The sequence below is a fragment of the Aspergillus caelatus genome, assembly GCF_009193585.1.
Source record: "Aspergillus caelatus strain CBS 763.97 unplaced genomic scaffold BDV27scaffold_2, whole genome shotgun sequence".
Taxonomy (NCBI): domain Eukaryota; kingdom Fungi; phylum Ascomycota; class Eurotiomycetes; order Eurotiales; family Aspergillaceae; genus Aspergillus; species Aspergillus caelatus.
In genome coordinates, this window is record NW_022475265.1 from 243,956 (window position 1) to 262,807 (window position 18,852).

General features: G+C 49.7%; 7 protein-coding genes across 7 annotated transcripts; 3 read left to right on the plus strand and 4 right to left on the minus strand.

Annotated features, from left to right (window-relative positions):
- Positions 1-789: 789 nt before the first annotated feature.
- On the plus strand, positions 790-1,218 carry BDV27DRAFT_151919 (uncharacterized protein; the record flags this gene model as incomplete). The annotated part of the gene is made up of 1 exon (XM_032071450.1): positions 790-1,218. One exon carries the CDS (start codon positions 790-792, stop codon positions 1,216-1,218), a length of 429 nt encoding a protein of 142 aa, XP_031933742.1.
- Positions 1,219-2,712: 1,494 nt separating this feature from the next.
- Positions 2,713-8,253, plus strand: BDV27DRAFT_151920 (uncharacterized protein; the record flags this gene model as incomplete). The annotated part of the gene is made up of 6 exons (XM_032071451.1): positions 2,713-5,388; positions 5,453-5,969; positions 7,132-7,253; positions 7,327-7,611; positions 7,689-8,114; positions 8,188-8,253. 6 exons carry the CDS (start codon positions 2,713-2,715, stop codon positions 8,251-8,253), a joined length of 4,092 nt encoding a protein of 1,363 aa, XP_031933743.1.
- Positions 8,254-8,422: 169 nt separating this feature from the next.
- BDV27DRAFT_35796 (uncharacterized protein) lies at positions 8,423-11,769 on the minus strand. The gene has a single exon (XM_032076430.1). It carries the CDS (start codon positions 11,591-11,593, stop codon positions 8,612-8,614), a length of 2,982 nt encoding a protein of 993 aa, XP_031933744.1. The 5' UTR covers positions 11,594-11,769; the 3' UTR covers positions 8,423-8,611.
- Positions 11,770-12,453: 684 nt separating this feature from the next.
- Positions 12,454-13,723, minus strand: BDV27DRAFT_35794 (uncharacterized protein). The gene is made up of 2 exons (XM_032076429.1): positions 12,843-13,723; positions 12,454-12,789 (listed from the first exon to the last, which is right to left on the minus strand). Exons 1-2 carry the CDS (start codon positions 13,533-13,535, stop codon positions 12,754-12,756), a joined length of 729 nt encoding a protein of 242 aa, XP_031933745.1. The 5' UTR covers positions 13,536-13,723; the 3' UTR covers positions 12,454-12,753.
- On the plus strand, positions 13,399-14,439 carry BDV27DRAFT_35774 (uncharacterized protein). The gene has a single exon (XM_032076428.1). The coding sequence runs from the start codon at positions 13,636-13,638 to the stop codon at positions 14,344-14,346; it is 711 nt and encodes a 236-aa protein (XP_031933746.1). The 5' UTR covers positions 13,399-13,635; the 3' UTR covers positions 14,347-14,439.
- A 92-nt stretch (positions 14,440-14,531) lies between these two features.
- Positions 14,532-16,403, minus strand: BDV27DRAFT_140267 (HAD-like domain-containing protein; the record flags this gene model as incomplete). Its single annotated transcript, XM_032069619.1, has 2 exons — positions 14,532-15,243; positions 15,739-16,403. The coding sequence occupies 2 exons, from the start codon at positions 16,401-16,403 to the stop codon at positions 14,532-14,534; spliced, it is 1,377 nt and encodes a 458-aa protein (XP_031933747.1).
- Positions 16,404-16,825: 422 nt separating this feature from the next.
- BDV27DRAFT_140268 (major facilitator superfamily domain-containing protein) lies at positions 16,826-18,716 on the minus strand (the record flags this gene model as incomplete). Its single annotated transcript, XM_032069620.1, has 9 exons — positions 16,826-16,941; positions 16,971-17,281; positions 17,333-17,561; positions 17,623-17,690; positions 17,744-17,852; positions 17,887-17,974; positions 18,031-18,114; positions 18,292-18,393; positions 18,447-18,716. The coding sequence occupies 9 exons, from the start codon at positions 18,714-18,716 to the stop codon at positions 16,826-16,828; spliced, it is 1,377 nt and encodes a 458-aa protein (XP_031933748.1).
- Positions 18,717-18,852: the final 136 nt, after the last annotated feature.

Sequence of the window (18,852 nt, forward strand, 5' to 3'; positions counted from 1 at the left end):
AAGCATAGAGTTTGGGCGTGCTCTCAGTGTGCCAGTTCCCAGAGGTGTGGATATGCGATTTGCACATTAGAAGAGGAGTAAATCGGTGCTCATGATATCATGTATTGCCTTGTGGCGTCGCTAAAAGATCGGCAGGTGGCGTTGATATAGAATATCTTTGAACCGAACACAAATGAGAGACGAGTTCGCCGCATTCATGTATTGTCATATCATGGAAGCACGAACAATACGAGCAAAAGCATATATCGAGCGTGAGTGGTGGGACGTGCTTCCGGTGCCCAAACTTGGTGAATGGAAAAGGCCGGACGAGTCCTCTAATATTAAGTTGCCATTGAACAATTTGCCTCATGCACATTGCGGGGTCAGACTTACAGGACCTGTGTGTCTGTGTGGCTTAAGGGTCCCTTTATCCGCGGACTTCCACATGGGGGTGAGGTGACTAGACATTGCTTGCCTTCGCTTTCAATCACATTACTGGTAAATATGCACTTGATGGTGGAGTCGCACATGGTAGCTGGAATGCATACTGATTGATGTACACACATATCAACTTCTGGGTGGCAATAAGTATACTGGAGAGTTCATCCAGAAGGAGGTATGCAACCTTTCCAGGGATCGACCTACACTCTCTTGAGTTCCTGCAGATGTTACGTACAATATGACGTAGGTCCAGAGCTATCCTTCTATGCGCATATCGCGTCGCCTCTCTGGATAAGCATAGAATATACCCTATTCTCCCCATAAGTCAAACTAGGCCCTCGGCTGTATTCCAACACATATACACACACGATGGCCACCGCTACACCGGCAACGAAGCAGTCGAAACCCCGATACGAAGACAAGTACTCTCAGGATCTAAGCTCCGACACGGAATCTACCTTTGAATACGAAAGCGAGTCTGAGCCAGAGACCAAGCCCCAAGCTAAGACGCAAGTCGCACCGTGGCGACAGAGAGAACAACAGGGGAGACGTCAACCAGCGCAAGATCCGAATGCGACAGCATTACAGCCGTACCAAAAAGGCACGCCAAAGGCTGGTCCACTTACCTATAGAGGCGGGGCTGGCAGGGAAGTTGGAAAAGAGGGCCAGACGGGCATACAGGCGAAAAATGAGGAGAAAGAAGATACGGGGTTAAAGCTGCGTTTAGATCTGAATCTCGATATAGAAGTGGAATTGAAGGCCTCCATACACGGTGACCTGACCTTGGCTCTACTGTGAGCGCCCTGTTTGCATTGCGAGTCTTGTGTTTGGGCTAACCAAGCTTGCAGGTCTTGATATTGACGCATAGATAGTTATCGATATGGGCTCAATATGAATCTTGTCAGGGTTTTGACAACTGCCTATTGCATCTACAAGGAAATAAAAAGATCCTATACATGTGGAGGGTCTCTACAAGTCGTCTTAGCAATGGCCGCTGTCGATGAGACAAGCACCAGTTAGCCTAAATATGTCTTTTTCTCTGTCGCGAATTTGAAGTACCACTCTGTTTATCCCCTTGGTTCCGTAAAGATGATTCACGATAACCAAGATATACAGGCCGAGAGGTCTCATACTAGCCAGAATGCAAATAGTATCTTTTCTTCCATATCCTTGAGTTCAGCGACATTTGATACGTATAATAGCCCACAGAGGGACCATAGTGAGCAAGTTTGACTGATTGAAGAACAAGCTAGATAGAGAAAATTATTCTAAGATCCCTCTACGTTTAACCATGTAAGCTTCCTATCTGACGCCTGAAGAGGCCTCCAGGCTCACGGCTGAACTCAGGTTGAGCTTGGACAGCTCAGAGTCCTTCATGTAGTCCTCGATCAGTCTAGACCTGTCCATATGATACGGTGGATTCTTGGACCGCGTCAAGGAATACATTGAGCCAAACCTGGAGACATAAATGTAGACAGAACCCTGGGTATAAAGCTATCGTGGTGTAGGTATCATGGTTCAGTCTTCATTTCGGCACGATTCCGGCACAAATGATGATAGGTTAAGGTTTCCAAGTTAGTCACACCCACCTTTGAATGAGACTTACACAGGGTATGACAATGTACATTCCGCCGATATATCCTGGACCCTTACCAGGGCAACCGGGGAAGCGAACATTGTCATACGATATTGTCCCTATTCTATTGGCCGCCATGGCTATGACCACCTAACTTATCTGAATGGGGGATTCAAGAGTGGGTTTCAACAATATAAGGAGTGGGGCTGGGGTCTACTCAGTACAAGGCACAGAATGTGGAGATCCGTCATTTAGTTATGCATTTGGACATTTATGTCATAAACTGGGTTGCCCGTGGTTCTGCATCCCGTATAGTATTGCAGTACCATGGAACCACAGCGTCGAACATATCCGTCGCGAAGAAATGCTCATAATATGTTTCTCTAGCAATGTGTTTGGACCTTTCAACGGTGATGTAGTCATTATGATGAAAATACCATCATAACGTGTCATATCACCGTTTTCGAAACATACTAGTTCCTCAAGGAGTTACTATTATATCTCGAGCGCTTGGTGTTTCGAGTAGATACCTGCCTACTACTGCTACACTTTTTGAATTTCCGGATAAACGGTTACCATTCGTATCATTTGTTCCCCTAGTCCTTTCATTACTTAACCTGGTGAGAACGCAAAGTAACGGGGAAAAAAATAACACGTGCAGGCCAATCAGTAGACGGCGCTATATATAGATGCATGACACTTAGCCAAGCTTGAAGATGGCATCCACAGCACAGCCTAGAGCTCCCTCCACGAGGGGTGCAAAGGCCAGACCTCAACGTGGCAAAATCCCCAAAATCGGCACTGGCATGGCTAAGAAGGGCGAGCAGAGACAGCAAGCCATACCAGGTCAACAACGTGCGTCCGGATCTGTTGGAACCCCGGCGCCATCCGAAGCCGATGATATCAGTACAAAGTCTGGTGGCATCGCTGCTAGCTCGACACAAAAGGCAAGCGGCAGTGTCCCAGGTGGAAAGACTGCCACGAAGGACTTTGGCTGGGATGCCCAGGAGAAGGGAGAAAAGCTCAAATCAGCTGGAGAGCAAGCCGGAGAGGGGCTACAGGAAAAAGTTTCCGAGGCTCCTGAGAACCTTCCTACAAGTCTCTCTGACTTAGAGGGACTTGAGGTTAGCGACGGGGGACAAATACTGGATCAGAATGGACAAGCTGTTGGTCAGGTTGTAGAAGGCGATCCTGCCGACCTGGTCGGGATGACTGTTGGAGCTGATGGTGAGATATTAGATGAGGATGGAGACCTCGTTGGCCGTGTCGACCTTTTGAGTGCACCTGAGGAAACAGCTGAGGAAATAGCTGAGGGAACAGCCGAGGAAAGTACGGCAGATATCGGCCAAGCACCCAGCCTCGAAGCCGCCAAAGGTCTTCCTGTTACTGAGGACGGACGCATTCTGAATGATGATGAACAACCGGTGGCCAAGGTCGTTGAGGGTGATCTCAGGAAGCTAGTAGACAAAATTCCGAACGAGCAAGGAGAGATATATGATGAGAACGGTGAGCTCCTGGGCCGTGTGGAACCTCTTTCCATGGAGGAGGCTACTGGAGCAATTGATGAAAAGATGGAAGGTGCCGAGGAGCAGGTTGGCGAAAAGATGGAAGGTGCCGAGGAACAGGTTGACGAAAAGATGGAAGGTGCCGAGGAGCAGGTTGGCGAAAAGATCGAAGGGGTCAAGGAGCAGGCCGACGAAGCCGCTCAAATGGCAGAGGAAAAAGCTGGCGAGGGTGAAGCAGCAATAGACGAAGCTGGTGCCGCCGCTGCCGAACAGTTGCCTGATATCTCTACCCTCGAAGGATTGACGTGCAACAAATTCGGTAGCATTGTCAATGCTGACGGCGTTCCCGTCGGTGAACTTATCGAGGGAGACCCTAGGGTCCTTTGCCGCAGTGGCTTCCAGCTCGATGATCAGGGCCAATTCTGGAATAACCGGGGCAAAGTTATTGGTAAAGCCAAACCAATTCCTGTGGAAGAAATCCCACCGGGCCCGTTTGCGGATTTTGATGACCTGTTTGTTGTTGAGGACGGCTGGGTTCAAGATGCAAATGGCAAGCGAGTAGGCAAGATTGTTGATGGTGATCCGAAGAAGCTCGTCGGTCGAGCAGTCGACGACGATGGCGATGTGGTCGATAAGCGTGGCAATCTTCTGGGTCGTGCAGAACCCTGGGAGGAACCAGAAGAGCCTCCACCTGAGAAGGTCGACCTCTCCATGCTCGAAGGATACAAGATCAATAAGTACGGGAATATTATGGGCTCTTCAGGTGTTCCCATTGCTCGGGTTGTCGAGGGGAACTTGAAAACCGTCGCGGGACGATCTGTAGACCAGGAGGGAAATATTTGGGGAGATAGCGGAGAGGTTATCGGACGGGTCGAAATCATTCCCGAGAATGAGCGTGAAACTCGAGGACCCTTCAGCGGGTTCCGCGATCTGCAAGTGAATGACGAAGGGTTCATCGATGATGGCGATTCGGTGATCGTTGGTAAGGTCATAGAAGGCGATCCGAGCACCCTTCGCGGCCTAACGGTCGATGAGCAAGGAAATATAATCGACGAATATGGAGATGTGAAAGGTCGTGCTGAACGATATGAACCGCCAGAGGAAGAAGTGGAAGAGGCGGACCTCTCTTCGTTGGAGGGTAAAACTGTTAACAAAATGGGCAACGTTGTGGACGCGCAAGGAACTGTCTTTGGCCGGGTTGCATCTGGCTATATCAAGCATATGGTTGGCAAGAAGGTCGACGCACAGGGCCGTATTTGGAGCGACAGTGGTAAGGTGATAGGGCAGGCTGAGCTCATTCCAGACAATGAACAAGAACGAGAAGAAGGACCCTTTTTCGGACTCGAGGGCCTTGTTTTGACGAAGGATGGCATGGTTGTTGATCCCGAGCAAAAGATTGTTGGCCGGTTGGTCGAAGGTGACCCGCAACGACTTGCCGGTCGAGCAGTCGATGAGGATGGGGAGCTGCTTGATAAGGCTGGAAATGTTATAGGCCGGGCAGAACCGTGGACCCCAGAGGAGAAGCAGCGCGACGTGAATCCTATGGCAGGCTATAAGGTCAACCGTGAGGGTGAAGTTCGCGATCGGGATGGGAACTTGATTGGCAAGCTGACTGAAGGGAATCTCCAACAACTCATTGGTAAAGAGATTGATGACAATGGGTACGTAGTAGATAATGATGGGAACAAGATTGGAGAATGCACCCTCCTCGAAAACTTGCCAGAGGAGGAGCCGGAGCCGGAGCCGGAGCCTGAGCCTGAGCTGTCTCCCGAGGAGCTCGAAAGACAGGAGAAAGAGAAACAGGACCGAGAGTTGGCAAAGAGGATGTGCGCAATCCTTCAGCAGACGCTCGACAGTGTGCAACCGATCTGTAGACAGATCATGCAGGTATGAGATCGCTCACCCTCCCCCTTATGCCAAGGACAAACAAGTAACCCTTCTTTCACGCTAGAACATAGAGAAGGCCCACCAAACGCCGAAAGATGAGCTCGATGAGGAAGAGTTGGTCAAAACGGTGAAACCGTTAATTGAAGAAGCTGCCTCCATGCTTCAAGAGTGTAAAGGTGCTCTACGGGCCTTGGACCCCACAGGGGAGGTTGCAGCGACAGCAAAAGCTCGCGACGCGGCTCATGAAGCCACGCCGGAGCAATACTCCTTGGCAAACCTGCTCAAAGAGCTCACCCAAACGGTCGTCGAGACCATTGAAGAGGGACGCCGACTCATTGCCGACATGCCTCATGCCAAAAAGCATCTCAACCCTTTGTGGGCCTTACTGTCGGAGCCACTTTTTCAGATTATCGCCGCAGTTGGTCTTCTACTTACTGGTGTATTGGGCCTGGTTAGCAATCTTCTGGACGGCCTCGGCCTGGGCGGACTTATTCGGGGGCTGTTAGGTAGCCTTGGGATAGACAAGATTCTGGAAGGCTTTGGCTTGGGCACTTTAACTGATGCTCTGGGTCTAGGGGGGAGTAAGTAACTAATCATGGGGTTTCTGTTATATGCTGTAAATGTTCTTTGGTTATATTTTACTCTCGGGGCCATTTGTTGCTTTCTATCTGTATTGTATTACTGAATTGATTTTGTCTGTTGCCCTTCGGCAGGGCTCATTACCAGGCCTAAAGTCCCATATTACGCCTGGGGCTTCCTCCAAGGGCTCTGCAAGAAGTCGGCTATCTTGGTAAAATGTAACTTTTCACAATCACTAAAGTCTACTAGTAATCAATAAGGAGGAAAAGCTCTAATGTCCAAAGAGTGATATGAATTCAATCCATAAGTATCAGCCCTCAGACTATCTATCCACCACCCAAAGGTCATATAGTCTTGTAATGATTGTTCTACGCCTTCCATAGGGATTTGACTGGAGAGTTTGTTCGCTAGATTGAAGACATCCCCAAATGCTACGTAATTCTACACGTCCATGAAAACGCTTGCCGTGCTCGCGCCTAGATCAAAATGCCCATAGATGCACCTTTGCCAGCTCAAGTCCCGGCATGATTTTATTCCTATTCTAACCGTTAAATGTTCTACGTCAGTCGTCGCACCGTATTTGCAACGCTAATTATCGGCTTCACTCAGCCCAGCCAGAACTGGGACAGCTCACGAGTGCAGTGAAAGACCAAAAGATCGCCTGGATGGAAGGCAGAAATGAAATGTCATCTGACAGTGGCAGCCTCTGTATATCGGATGTGTGGCCCGCTTGAGTTCAACCCCAGTCGACCGCTCTCGACTCGGTCTCGACAACTTAATTTGGCCCAAGCATTGGTCGTGAAACCTTAATATACAGTCATCTCTCGCCTGCCCTAAGCTAAAAGGATTCTTAACAAAAAATATATGATGATCTAGGTCGACAATGAATTCCTCGTCTGACGACATGACTTCTACGCTTAAGTGTGGAAACCTTGTCGTGGGATATATCCCATGATTGTCAAAGGGGCAAAGGCAACAATAGCCAAGAAATAAAGAAAAAAAAAATATAAATAATAATAGTGGAAAGCTTGCTTCTTTCTATGTTCTTGACTTCATATTACTGGTTTCCTATTTGCATTTCTCATCACAAACCCCAGTATAATATACAGAAGGCTATGGGTACTACTAGCCCTGAAGTTGACCCTGACAGCTTTGTCAAACTAGACGCATTTACAAGCCAAACATATCGAGATGTTTATCCAACAATTGACCCTACTCGCCCCGAGCTGTCCCAGGCGGGAAAGGTGATCGTTATCACTGGCGCTAGCCGTGGTCTTGGACGTTTGGTATGTCCTCGCTTCTAGAGCTTATATAACGAGGAAATAGATATCCAAGAATTCCGTTAAGACCCATTTCTAGTCCTTTGCAGCATCATTCGCCCATGCCCATGCAGATGCGATCATCATCTTGGCACGATCCTCTATCAATTTGGCGGAGACCGAGAAGCTCATTAAAAATATTAATCCGTCAACATGTGTGTTGTCTATCGTCTTGGATATATGTGACGAGGCAAAGGTCAAGGAAGTTTTTCATAAGATTAAAGATCAATTTGGCGTTCCCCATGTCCTTATCAACAATGCAGCTGTACTTCCTTCGCAGGGGAAACTTACGGAGCAGAATTCCAGTCAATGGTGGGAGACCCATGTAAGTCGCTCCAAAGAGTACTGGCACCATGGGGTGTCTGACCCATAATGAAGACTGGCTGATTGTGCTTTGTGAAGGAGGTTAACGTCCGAGGGACATATAATGTCACCAAGGCATTTCTACAAATGATCGGACCCAATCCTGCAAACCCAACAACGATTATCAATGTGACATCAGCCGCGGGTCATATTGTCGCCCAAGGAATGAGTTCCTACTGTCTGACCAAGCTAGCCATTACTCAGCTCACTGCATTTCTGAAAAATGAGTACCCCAGCATTACGTCTGTTAGCCTGCACCCAGGCATGATCCTCACAGATATGGGCTCGAGTGTCTCGTGGTTAGAGCCGTTTATGAGAGATACTGCAGAATTATCAGGTGGTACAGCAGTGTGGCTGTCAACTGGAGACAAAAGCTTCCTGTCTGGCAGATATGTAGCAGCGAACTGGGATGTAGCTGAGCTTGAGAGGAGGAAAGAGGAAATTATTCGGGATAATCTGTTAACTGTATGTCTTAGAGGAAGGTTTGGAGAACAAAGTTCAATAGGTAATCGTTATGCAAGTTGATGAATAAATACAGGATGGAAGGTGTCCTGAGGAACCTCAACGCTATATACTATCTGGATTCTATTTTGATAGTGGCTAATGATATCTTTCGATTTCTATTGGTATCTTATTCACATTTCTTGTTCATTATTCTCCCCACTGATTAGGTACCAGCGCCAGTGTGACTAGAGTGGCATAACCTAAGTAACCAACATAGTCATAACATAACATGACCAATTTAGATCAGGTTCGGGTATAAAATCTTATAACTACAATCGAGTATAGACCAAGGAGATTGATACATATCTCTCTATTTCTCATTATGTGTAGCTTCTCAAGAAACGGATTATCTGACTATGGGTGTAGACTTGGTGCCACTCGTTGGATACTGGGGCCGTAACTTTGTAATGAGAGAGCATTTAGATAAGGATAGTATGGCGAGGACAGGCTAGGAGCATTCAAACCGACACCTCATCCTGCCACCGCTCAATCAAATGTGATTCTCCCAAAGTACCCTTCAGTACCAACACCATGTCATCAACAGCAGACAAGAACTTCAAATACGAACTGATGGCCACGCAATATCGCCGATAATTCTCATCCCGCACCAGGGTCGTACTCAACTCCACAGCGCGGTGCTGGGCATACCACTGCTCGAAACACCGCTTCACCAAAGGCGCTGGCAAGCGCTCGGGCAGGGGAAGGCCCGATTTTAGTGCCTGCTCGATCACGCTCAATACCGCCATGATATCGCCAATATGATGATCATTGAGCAGGCCCACGTTCTGCGCAAACCGTTCCTGGAGGTGCTGTGGGAGACTGGTGGATAAGATGAGTAATCGACCTAAGGCTTGGTTCATGTCCTGGCAGAGGACGTGCATGTTTGCCAATGCTTCTCGGTGGAACGGACCGAGCGTCATTTCGAAACCTAGGAGGCCAATGGAACCTTGGATGGAGAGGAGGGTTTCCGCGACCTCGACTGCGATCTCCTCCGCAACTGCGCCTATGGGGCTGTTGGTTTCTGGTCGACCCCAGTGGGATAGTAAGAGAGCATAGTGATCAGAGAGCGTGCGGATAGTGTTGGATAATGTCTTGCAGATATGTCGTGTTGCGGAGGGCGGACGGGGAAATATCTGGACGATAAATGCGGCGATAAAGCCTAACAGCACCGTGACGAGTCGCTTCCAAAATGCTTCGTAGCCGTATCCGGGTAGACCATATTGCCAGATGTGAGTGTCGTCGTAACTGAAGCCAACGACCAAAATGAAGGTGGCGCCGCCCATAATTGCCGCCATGGTGAGGATTGGAGGCAGAAACAGACGCCACCACATCAGGATGGCGGACATTACCGCCGTGATTGCTGCCAGGCCATAGGCATTACCGGGCCCATTGCCAGCCCCAATGTACCAGGCCACCATGCCCATCACACCTCCGACGACCGTGCCAATCGTGCGACCGACGAGCGATACGGTGAAATCGCCCATGTACACGAGCAAGGTGGTCTGTGCAGTGATCAGAGCCCAGATACCTTTCTCCCGGTAGTAGAACCCAGCGCTATGTGGAATAGCAGAAGGTATTGCCGTCGCGATCGTGACGACGACCATGCGCAGTGCATACATTCCGCCGGGGTTCGTGAACCAGTGATAACCGCCAGTGAGCGCTCTCACCAAAAGGCTTCGTCGGATAGGCCTTCCGTAGCCACGGCTGATCTTTAGACGCCGATGCGCCTCTTTGGCTTGCTCTTCAGCATCGTCAGGGTCGGTCGCAGGGGCCGCGGCGAGATCTTCTGCAGGCGCCTTTTGGTGAGGGTTCACCAGCCAGCTGAAAGCATAGCGCAGCCCCGAAGGAATCCAGATACGTTCCTGAGTGCGCGTTTGCATTAACCGATAGACCTGGGCCAGGAGTCGTTCTAAGGTTTCTGCAGTGCCGAGGATGCGTTCCTCCATTACCATTCCAAGTATTATTCCGCGGAGGGCGTGGGGTCCCAAGTGTTCGGGCGCTTTCAACTGACCATTTTCATCAAACAAATCGGCATGGCTGTCGAGAAGCGCGTCAGTGGTCTCCGCCGCACATAACGATCGGGCTGACTGTAGACTCTGCAATACAGTATCCGCTCTCGTCACAAGCTCATTCAATTGATCTTGCGACGCAGCTCGACGAAACCATCGGCCCGAATTAACCCCATGAAGACACTGCACAATGAGCTCACTCGTTTCGGAGCACAGTTCGAGCAGTCCCGTCGTTGACTTTCTCAATGCCTCGCGTGTGCGGGCTCGCGAAGCCCCGTGCTCAGGACTGTTCAATGCTTGCAGTAGATCTGCGCTCTCCCGTAGCTGATACTGTCCGACTTCGCGGGCTCGCTTTTCCTGTACATCGCTCTTGTCCGATCCCTGTTTCGAGAGAGGCCGGATGTCTTGTAGCTTTCGATCAGCTCTTAGGAGGGTAATGTGGTAGTCCATCAATGACACAGTGGATAGAATAGCCTGTCGCAGAGGCTCTTGTAACATTTTGATGTCGTCTGAGCTCCAGCGGCCACGGGAAAAGTCAAGGGGTAGGAAGGCCAGTGACGGTTGCATGGCCTTGAATGCTCCGATGATTTTCGCTTTGGTGGCAGTCAGCTGCTGCAGATCGAGGGATTCGCCTGCGAACCTTTGCCGGGTACACTTGAGTGGAATTTCCCCCAGGCGGACGAGTTGCTGCATTTGCGTGAGGGCTACAAACGACGTCGACTGCGGGAAGAAGACCAAACAGCAGGCAAAGCCCAGACCAACGCCGATGGCACCTGGTTTAATGAGGACCTCCGGCAGGGAAGCCGTGAATGATGGCAAACTTGGCCCGAAGAGCAGAAAGAGGTCTGCAATGATGATGCCAAAGATCTGCGCCAAGGCAAACTTCGGATTGGCGACACGGACACGAGACATGAAATAGATGAAAGCACAGATCATCACGTAGAAGACGACGGTGACGCGTGCATCGAGCATGAAGCCATCGTACACGAGGATTTTGGCCTCTGCGGCTGGATTCGTGCCGGTCTGATTGCCGATCGTGACAGCTTGCTGCTGCAACGCCTGTACCATGGCCTTCGTTTGTGCGTCTGGTCGGGCCGCTAAGGCGGCTTTCATCGTGAGGAGTCCCCATGCCCATGCGAGACACATGCCGAAGAGGAGCGACAGCGCTGCTAGCAAGTAGACGAACAGAATTCCTGCTGGAGGCACAATGTACAGCACCAAAGCCCCGAAGAAGGTCGCGATGCCGATCTGGTGTAAGGCTGGACCGATGAATATCAGCAGCGAGGCCACCCAGGCCGCAGCCCAGCAGCGAAAGAGTACCTTCAAGTCGCGCGCATTGAAGTGATCCAACCAGCCCGGAAGCTTCAACCGACGACCCTGCTGGCTGCCGCTACTATTGTCGGCAGCATCAGAGGACTTGTGATCGGGCATTTTCTGCACGACATTCGGGTTTCAGGTCTTGAAAATCGGATAAGGACACGAGGAATGCAGGTCATCCGAAGTGCGAGAAGTCGGGAACGGACCCGTGGGAAGGCCCTGGCCAGTCTGCGAATTAAGTTCGGAGGTCAAGGAATGCAACCATAAAACCCTGAGCTCAATAACATCCAATGGTATAGCCCGATTTGACGTCATGACGGGGGCCTGGAATGGAGGATCAACACTCCACTAGACTGATTGAGCCCGAAATAAACACGAGAATTCGGAGAATGTCCATTCAGCTCAAGGGTCGGCGTGGGTCTATCGATCATTAACCGTCTCTCGTCGTTCCAGCCCTAATTTCGCTGTCATGTGCCGAGGTCCATTATCCACATCAGGTTAGTGTAAAATTTTCTGTTCCCATAAAATAAGCATTTTGAAGAGGAGTAATAATCATAATCATAATAATACTGAAAAATAAAACAAAGCTGGAATATACGAACGATCCTTAAGCGTCCTAGTTCATACGTAGACCGGACCATATTGGTAATTCTGAATGCTGAAGTCCCATCCATCTTCGGCCCTTGTCGGTGAGTACGGAGTAAAATTGTAACGGGATACCCTTTGCGCAGGAACCGTAGTTTATATTCGTAGAACTAGCACCGAGGTGGAGACAAGGCCACGCTGAGGGTTTCTGTACCTGACAGCTGCTGCACCTGGTGTCGATAAACACACCGACACTAAGAGTTGATCAGAGCTAGAAGAGATCATCTCATGGTCGTGGCTCTTTTCACACAAGCCAGGCTGGTACCCGGTGTTTTCTACAACTCTAGTTGTGTTTGATAGGGCCTAGCCTCCCAGAAAAGCGAATTCCGACTTGATCCTCATGCAGCCATGGCCTTCTCCCTCGCGGACTGGGAGACGCAGGTTTGACCATCGATTGGTAGTCATGAGTCGTATGGCCGCCGAACAATAGGAGTTGCACAGAATGAACTACATACGGCGATTGAAACTGAAAGATTACAGTTGTCTGGAGCCCAGGCGTCTTTGCTGGAGGCAACTCCCACTGCTTTCTTCGAGACTGTTGGACCGATCATAGTGACAGAGACGAAGAGAACATGAGACGGAATCAACAGGATTATAGTGCAGATAAGAAAAGATAAGAGAAGATCACTTCAAGCCAATTTCCGTATGAATATAAGATGTGCCTCCTGAGATGTGATTAGTAACCTCTCTCCACCAAGAACCGATGATAAGCAAGTACCTTAGAGAAATGTTGTGAGACGAGAGGCATCAGCCACCGAGAGCCTAGATCGTCTTTGTCCCGTCGGGAATCCCTTGGCAAGAGGTTACGTGCGGTCCTCCTATTCGCTGGCTGGGTTGCTAATGGATTGCCTGATGCGGTTCTATACATTACATGCATGTCTACAGGGCCCAATCGTAGGATTGCACCAGGAGTGGATTCCAGGAAAAACTTCGCGGATGCCTTCCCCCCTGATCCTACAAATCCGTACTGACCAACGACCGGAGCATCGTCGGACAACACATCTCTTCTAATGCGTGGAATCTTCCGATTCAGTGCCTTTCCCAATGGTACTCTCGGATCTTCGAGCATCACTGCCAAGTCGGCATCTCCGTAGGCCTCTTCCGCAACGAAAGGTAAGAGTCCTGCTCGCACCGATACACAGGAAGGAAAGCCGAGGCGACTGACTGGCCGGTGCGCAGAGGATGAATCGGAGTCTTCCCTGCTATGACGAACGCTGAGAGGGATTGGCATCCAAAGCCTGACGAGTTTGAGTTTATCCCCACACGGCATACTTTGCGCCACTCCTGAGTGCGACACGAGAGAGCGTGGAGTCCTTTGTCTGCCTATAGCACGGATCAGTAATGCCCCGCGGGAAACTGGCTGCCGACGAGATGGGCAGCAGTGCGTCAGCAACAGTCGCCAACGCAACATGCTTCACCGTGGTAATCCGTGGGGACTCCACCATGGCCTTCACGATAACTAAGCGTTCAGGCCCCCGTCCACGTCATGCGAAACGAAATTGCTTCTAACCATGCAGAAGAGGAAACAATATCTAGGAGCGGAAGACTTCTACAAAGGCAAGAGATCACCACCCTTTCTCAATACAATGGAAGTGTCTGTCCCTAACCCTATGCCAGGTCTAAGATTGTTGGATTCTAAGTTGGCGGCGATACCGATTATCGTCGCTTTTGCACCCATTAAAGTCATAGCGGCCGGAGGATTCTTCGCAGTGGCGCATCTCAAGAACCGACAAACCACGAAGGACCTAGACTACCTGCTGGAACCCGACTGGGCCAACGACAATGACATCAAACAATCGCTTCGCGAGGCAATTGTGCAGGTAGCGGATGAGCTCGGCTATCCACAAAACTGGGCAAATGAAGATGTCGCGCTGTTCGTAACCAAGCAAGCGAGGAAGTTGCTAATGGACCTTGCCTTGAAACAGAATATTGTACTATGGTCCGGAAATCAAATAACCGTTCTTTCAGCACCGGTCGAATGGGCGCTGGAACGGAAATTGCGACGCATTTACGCGGCAGACCGGGGCCGGAAAGCTGAACTAGATCTATCTGATGCGCTGGCGATGCTGAACCTCTTGAAGAAGGACAAGGGGAAGAGGCTGGACATGGAATACTATCGCACATTGAACATCAACGGCTTCGACGTGGTCCCGGATCGAGAGACGATGCAACGAGTGTCGGCCGCTTACAAGGCAAAATACGATGAGGATGTCTTCTTCTGATCCTACTATAGATCGATGGTCATGGTCCGACCAGAGGCGACACGTGTTGTTGCCTGGGTGCCTCCGTAGCAGCCAAGGCTGGTAACCTCTCTGGAGGCACGTACGGTAAGGCACCCCTAGATTCTATCCGATGACCAGTCCTAATATAACTGGCCAAATGTTTCAGGGCATTGGATGTGGCTAATTCAGATGGTGTAAAGCCAGCCAACATTCGTGACAATGTTTCGACGAGCAAAGACCTTGTTTAATCCATCCGATTCTAGTACGAGCTTGCTGTCATCGGAAACATATTCTGGTGGAAAGCGGTTGAGGTTTTCAGGGGAAATTGCTGGCACCGAGCTTGTCCAGGTCGGCCCCGAGAGGGGAGCATACGGAGGCAAAGAATCCTTCCCCGTTTCTCGCATGATATGGTTGCGGTCCCGGCGCAGACCTAAGCTCAAACGCCAGTTAAATGCAACTACCAGTTCTTCCACCAAACACGCTAGAATGGCATACCGCACGGGATCGGCATCCTGTGGGTCGCGAATGCCCTTTAACGACCAGTGCCGCTGGTACCAGAAGTATTCCGTTTCGGGACCGAGCGCCTCATACATGCCGGATATCATCGCTTCATACATTCGGTAGAGGGATCGCATGGGGGTGTCTCGCGTACGCCATAGTGGGATACTCCGTAGGTCGTCTAAGTATTCTAGCTTATTTTCTTCCAACTCCACATTACCGAGAATATCGATGGGTGCGACCGGATCCGGAACGGGAAATTTCCAGCTTGGAAATGGAATCAATAGGCGTATCAGAGCGAAAAGAGGGCTTTCATGGAATCGGCGTAGTCGGACCAGGCTGCCTCGCAGCCGCAAGGGTGTGCTGAGATTCCGAAGTCGCCAGAGCCATTGGTGCAGCCTCAAGCGTAAAGATTTTTTGCGGGGTTGAGGGGACATCAAACCAAGGGAGGCAGTTCAATTCATGAAGAGAGAGAGTGTGTGTATGAATGTGGATATTTGAAATGGGAAAATGAAGACAAACAAGCGGTCAATTTGGCACCTGATTTCGTGACCGGATTAACATTTCCCCGTTTACGTTTTGTTTTGGCGGATCTGGGGAAAGTGACGTCATCCGTCAGCTTGTTTATTACTCTGGCTATTCAGTATTCCTCTGATTCTTGAACTATTCGTGGTATTGTGGTATTGTCTGATGGAAATAGGACACATATTAATATAGCTATTATAGTTCAAGCTCTTGGGAGAAGCGTATAGAACCATGGAGGCACATCAACCTAATCTTTAGCTATCTTGATATATATATATTCCTGCGACAGTTCCACCTCCACATGAAATCACTCTGTTGGTTCAGTTGCCTCCCTCAACTGCGTCTGCCATGCCCCCTAACGTGTCAAACCTCCAATCATAGACAGTGTCATCAAGATTGCCCATAATGGCTCCTGGACGCACAATCCACACAGATTTGATACCCACCTTCCGCGCCGGGTGATGGTCATGAAACTGGCTCTGCGCGGTCTGGAGCACCTGACCGGGCTCAACCCCGAACTTCTCCTTGACCGCGCTTAGCATGTATTTGAAGTTGTTGATATCGGGCTTATATGATCCAATGTCTTGTGCCGTAATGATCAGATCGAAGGGAAAGCCTTGCAGGCTGCCGGCATTGGTCTTGGCAAACGACTCACGGTCGACGTTGGACAGGACCACAAGCTTGTAATGCTTCGATAATTGCTTCAGTGCGTCGACGGTGTCAGGAAACGCTGGCCAATGCCCTACTGATTCGCCGAAGGCCTTACTTTCTTCCGCGGTGGGAGTGGGGAGGCCTAGTTGTTGCAGCAGCGTAGGGTGGATGGTAGCCAGAAGATCGGAGTACTGCATCTCCGGTGTTTTGGCTTGCTGATCCCGCTCCAGCTCATGGAAGACGTGGAGAATATGCTCACGGGACAACTGAGCGCTGTTTCTACCAAGGGACGTCTGGAGAGCAGCCAAAATGCCTCCTTCCCAGTCCACCAGGGTGCCGTAGACATCAAATGTCAGGAGACGGTAGTCTTGAAGTTGTGACATTTTTTTCGAATGCTTGAACAGGACTCAAAGAAACAAAGATATTAGAAAGGGTAGAAGGGGAATGAATGTGCAGCACAATTGTTACAACCAGGAGTCATCCATGCCATTTATATCAATTTTCAATCTCCCCAACTGCGGGGTTTCATAATTTTCGGACTTTGCCCGTTTTGGGACGCCGCTATCAACACCCTAAAGATGGAATATCAAAGACAGAGGTTTGGCTTACGTTTGGATATTTCCAATTATGTGTAAGCTTATTTGTGCTTTTGAAAAGAAAGAGTCCCGATAACTATCATAATTATACTCCTGATCTCTCCACGTCTCTCCTCTGCGCCAAGTCGTTAACAACAACATCATCCAAAACCGCCTCCCCTCTCTTCATAGCCTCTATTCTGGCCAGCTTCAATCTCCTTGTTGCCCTCTCAGTGTCCCTGGTTATCCACCAAGTCACAAGGGTAGTCAAGATACAAGCCGCCATTAGCCCCATCGTAACTGCGAACGGCACCGTATAATGCGGCGCATACTTGCTTTGGAATATCTGCGGACCGATAGCACCTCCAATCTGACCATAGCTATTCACAAAGCCGATGGAGAAGGCGGAGCCAGTCGCCCGGCTCGTGGTTTGTACACGCCACGGCCACATTAGCGGGAACCAAGCGCTTCCTAGTGCATTGGCGATGACAGTCACAGCATAGACGGCGCCGTTACTGGGGAAGCTGTAGAGTACACCGTAACAAGCTAGGATGACAACTAGAAAAGACAATGGGTAAAGGGGTCGGGGAAGACGGGAGCTGTCAGCCCAAATACCGAAAACCCCGATGCAGATGACCGTTAGAACGGAGGTGGGGATGTTGAGAAGCTGGGATGTTGCAATATCCCTGGTTTTGTTCAGTTTAGCATCAACTATAGAAAGCCAAGGGGGAACATACGTGAATCCTAGGTTGGCGATCACGGTCGGTTGGTAGAATCGTAGACCGTGCGTTCCCACGGTAAAGAAAGCCCATATCAGGGTGAAAAGCCACAGGCGGCGGTCTCTCAGTGAATCGAGGATTTCACGGACATTGAAGTTGATCTCTTCGGCTCGGGGTGCATTGCGTGGTAACCGCGCCTGGATGAACGCTTTCTCTTTGTCCGTAAGCCATTTGGCTTGAGGAGGAACTATCACCTCATGATTAGTCTCTCTATCCATCGTCTCCAGTCAGGTGGATGATGTGCATACAATCAGGAAATATGAATATCAGTGATATGCCGAACGCGACCGTGATAATACCCTCTGTTAGAAAGAGCCTGAACATCCCAGCGTCAGTAACGAATACCTCATAGGAAGGACTAAAACGCACCATTGCCAACCCGATAGTCCATGAGAGCCAGACACCGTATCGAAAGCGTAAGCTAGTACGCCGCTGATAATTCCGGAAAAGTTTCCAAGGATATCTTGTTCTGTTAGAACTGCAAGCATATCGGAAGACCAGCGCTCACTTACAAAAGTAAAGCAATCTTAGCGACATCTCGTCCGGCCTATACCAGTAACATAATTGGAGAATAACTCCAGGAAACAACCCAGCTTCAAACTAAGCCACGATGTTAGCAATCCACACGACCGAGTCAAGTCATCAGGGGATCCTACCAAGCCCAGGAGGAAGCGCACCGTGTACAGGCCCTCCTTATTCTTGACTGCTGCATGACAGGCGAGGGTAATACCCCAACTAATCTGCTGCTGTCAGTTTTCCTCCCATGCAGTAATACTACCTAAGCGCTTACCATGATCCGAGACTGCCACCTGGAGGGAAGCAATCTTTTGAATAAGAGGTTTGACGGGGTTTCCGCCACAATATATGGAATCTAAAGCTGTCAGCAAAGCCCGCGAAGAATGCCACTCCATACCTACGTAGTAAAGAACCGTTACGAGGTTATATTGATCAGTGGTCATGCCGAGCTGGGTCAAGATATTTCTGTCTGTTCCCTTGTTCATGATTTTCGCATTCGCGACCTAAGTGAAGTACGTCAGTATCGCCTTCGTTGATCAAATCAATGCTCTCATACATTCTCAGAATCTATGTTCTTCAGCAGGAACATTATCGCACAAAGCGGCATGATGTGCCAATCAACCCGACGCAACAGCTGTTTCTCTTCGTCGGCAGTTAAGGAGGTTCGTGCCCTCATCCACTCGGCATCGAATCCCGCAATATTCTCAGTACCGGCGCTCTCATTGTCGAGCGCCTGACCACGACTTGCGTAGTGGAGAGTATTATCTTTCCTGTCATCATGGACAGAGCTCTGCTCACTGACAATATTGTTTTTCGAATCTCTCATTCTTGTATGCACGCACTCTAGTAAAGCTTGGTGGACAAGAGGATGTTGGAATATATGGAAATCAGCTCGGAGCCAGAATTTTTATAATCGTTTACTATGAAGCATGCATGCATGCATTTTCTAGCGACATACACTT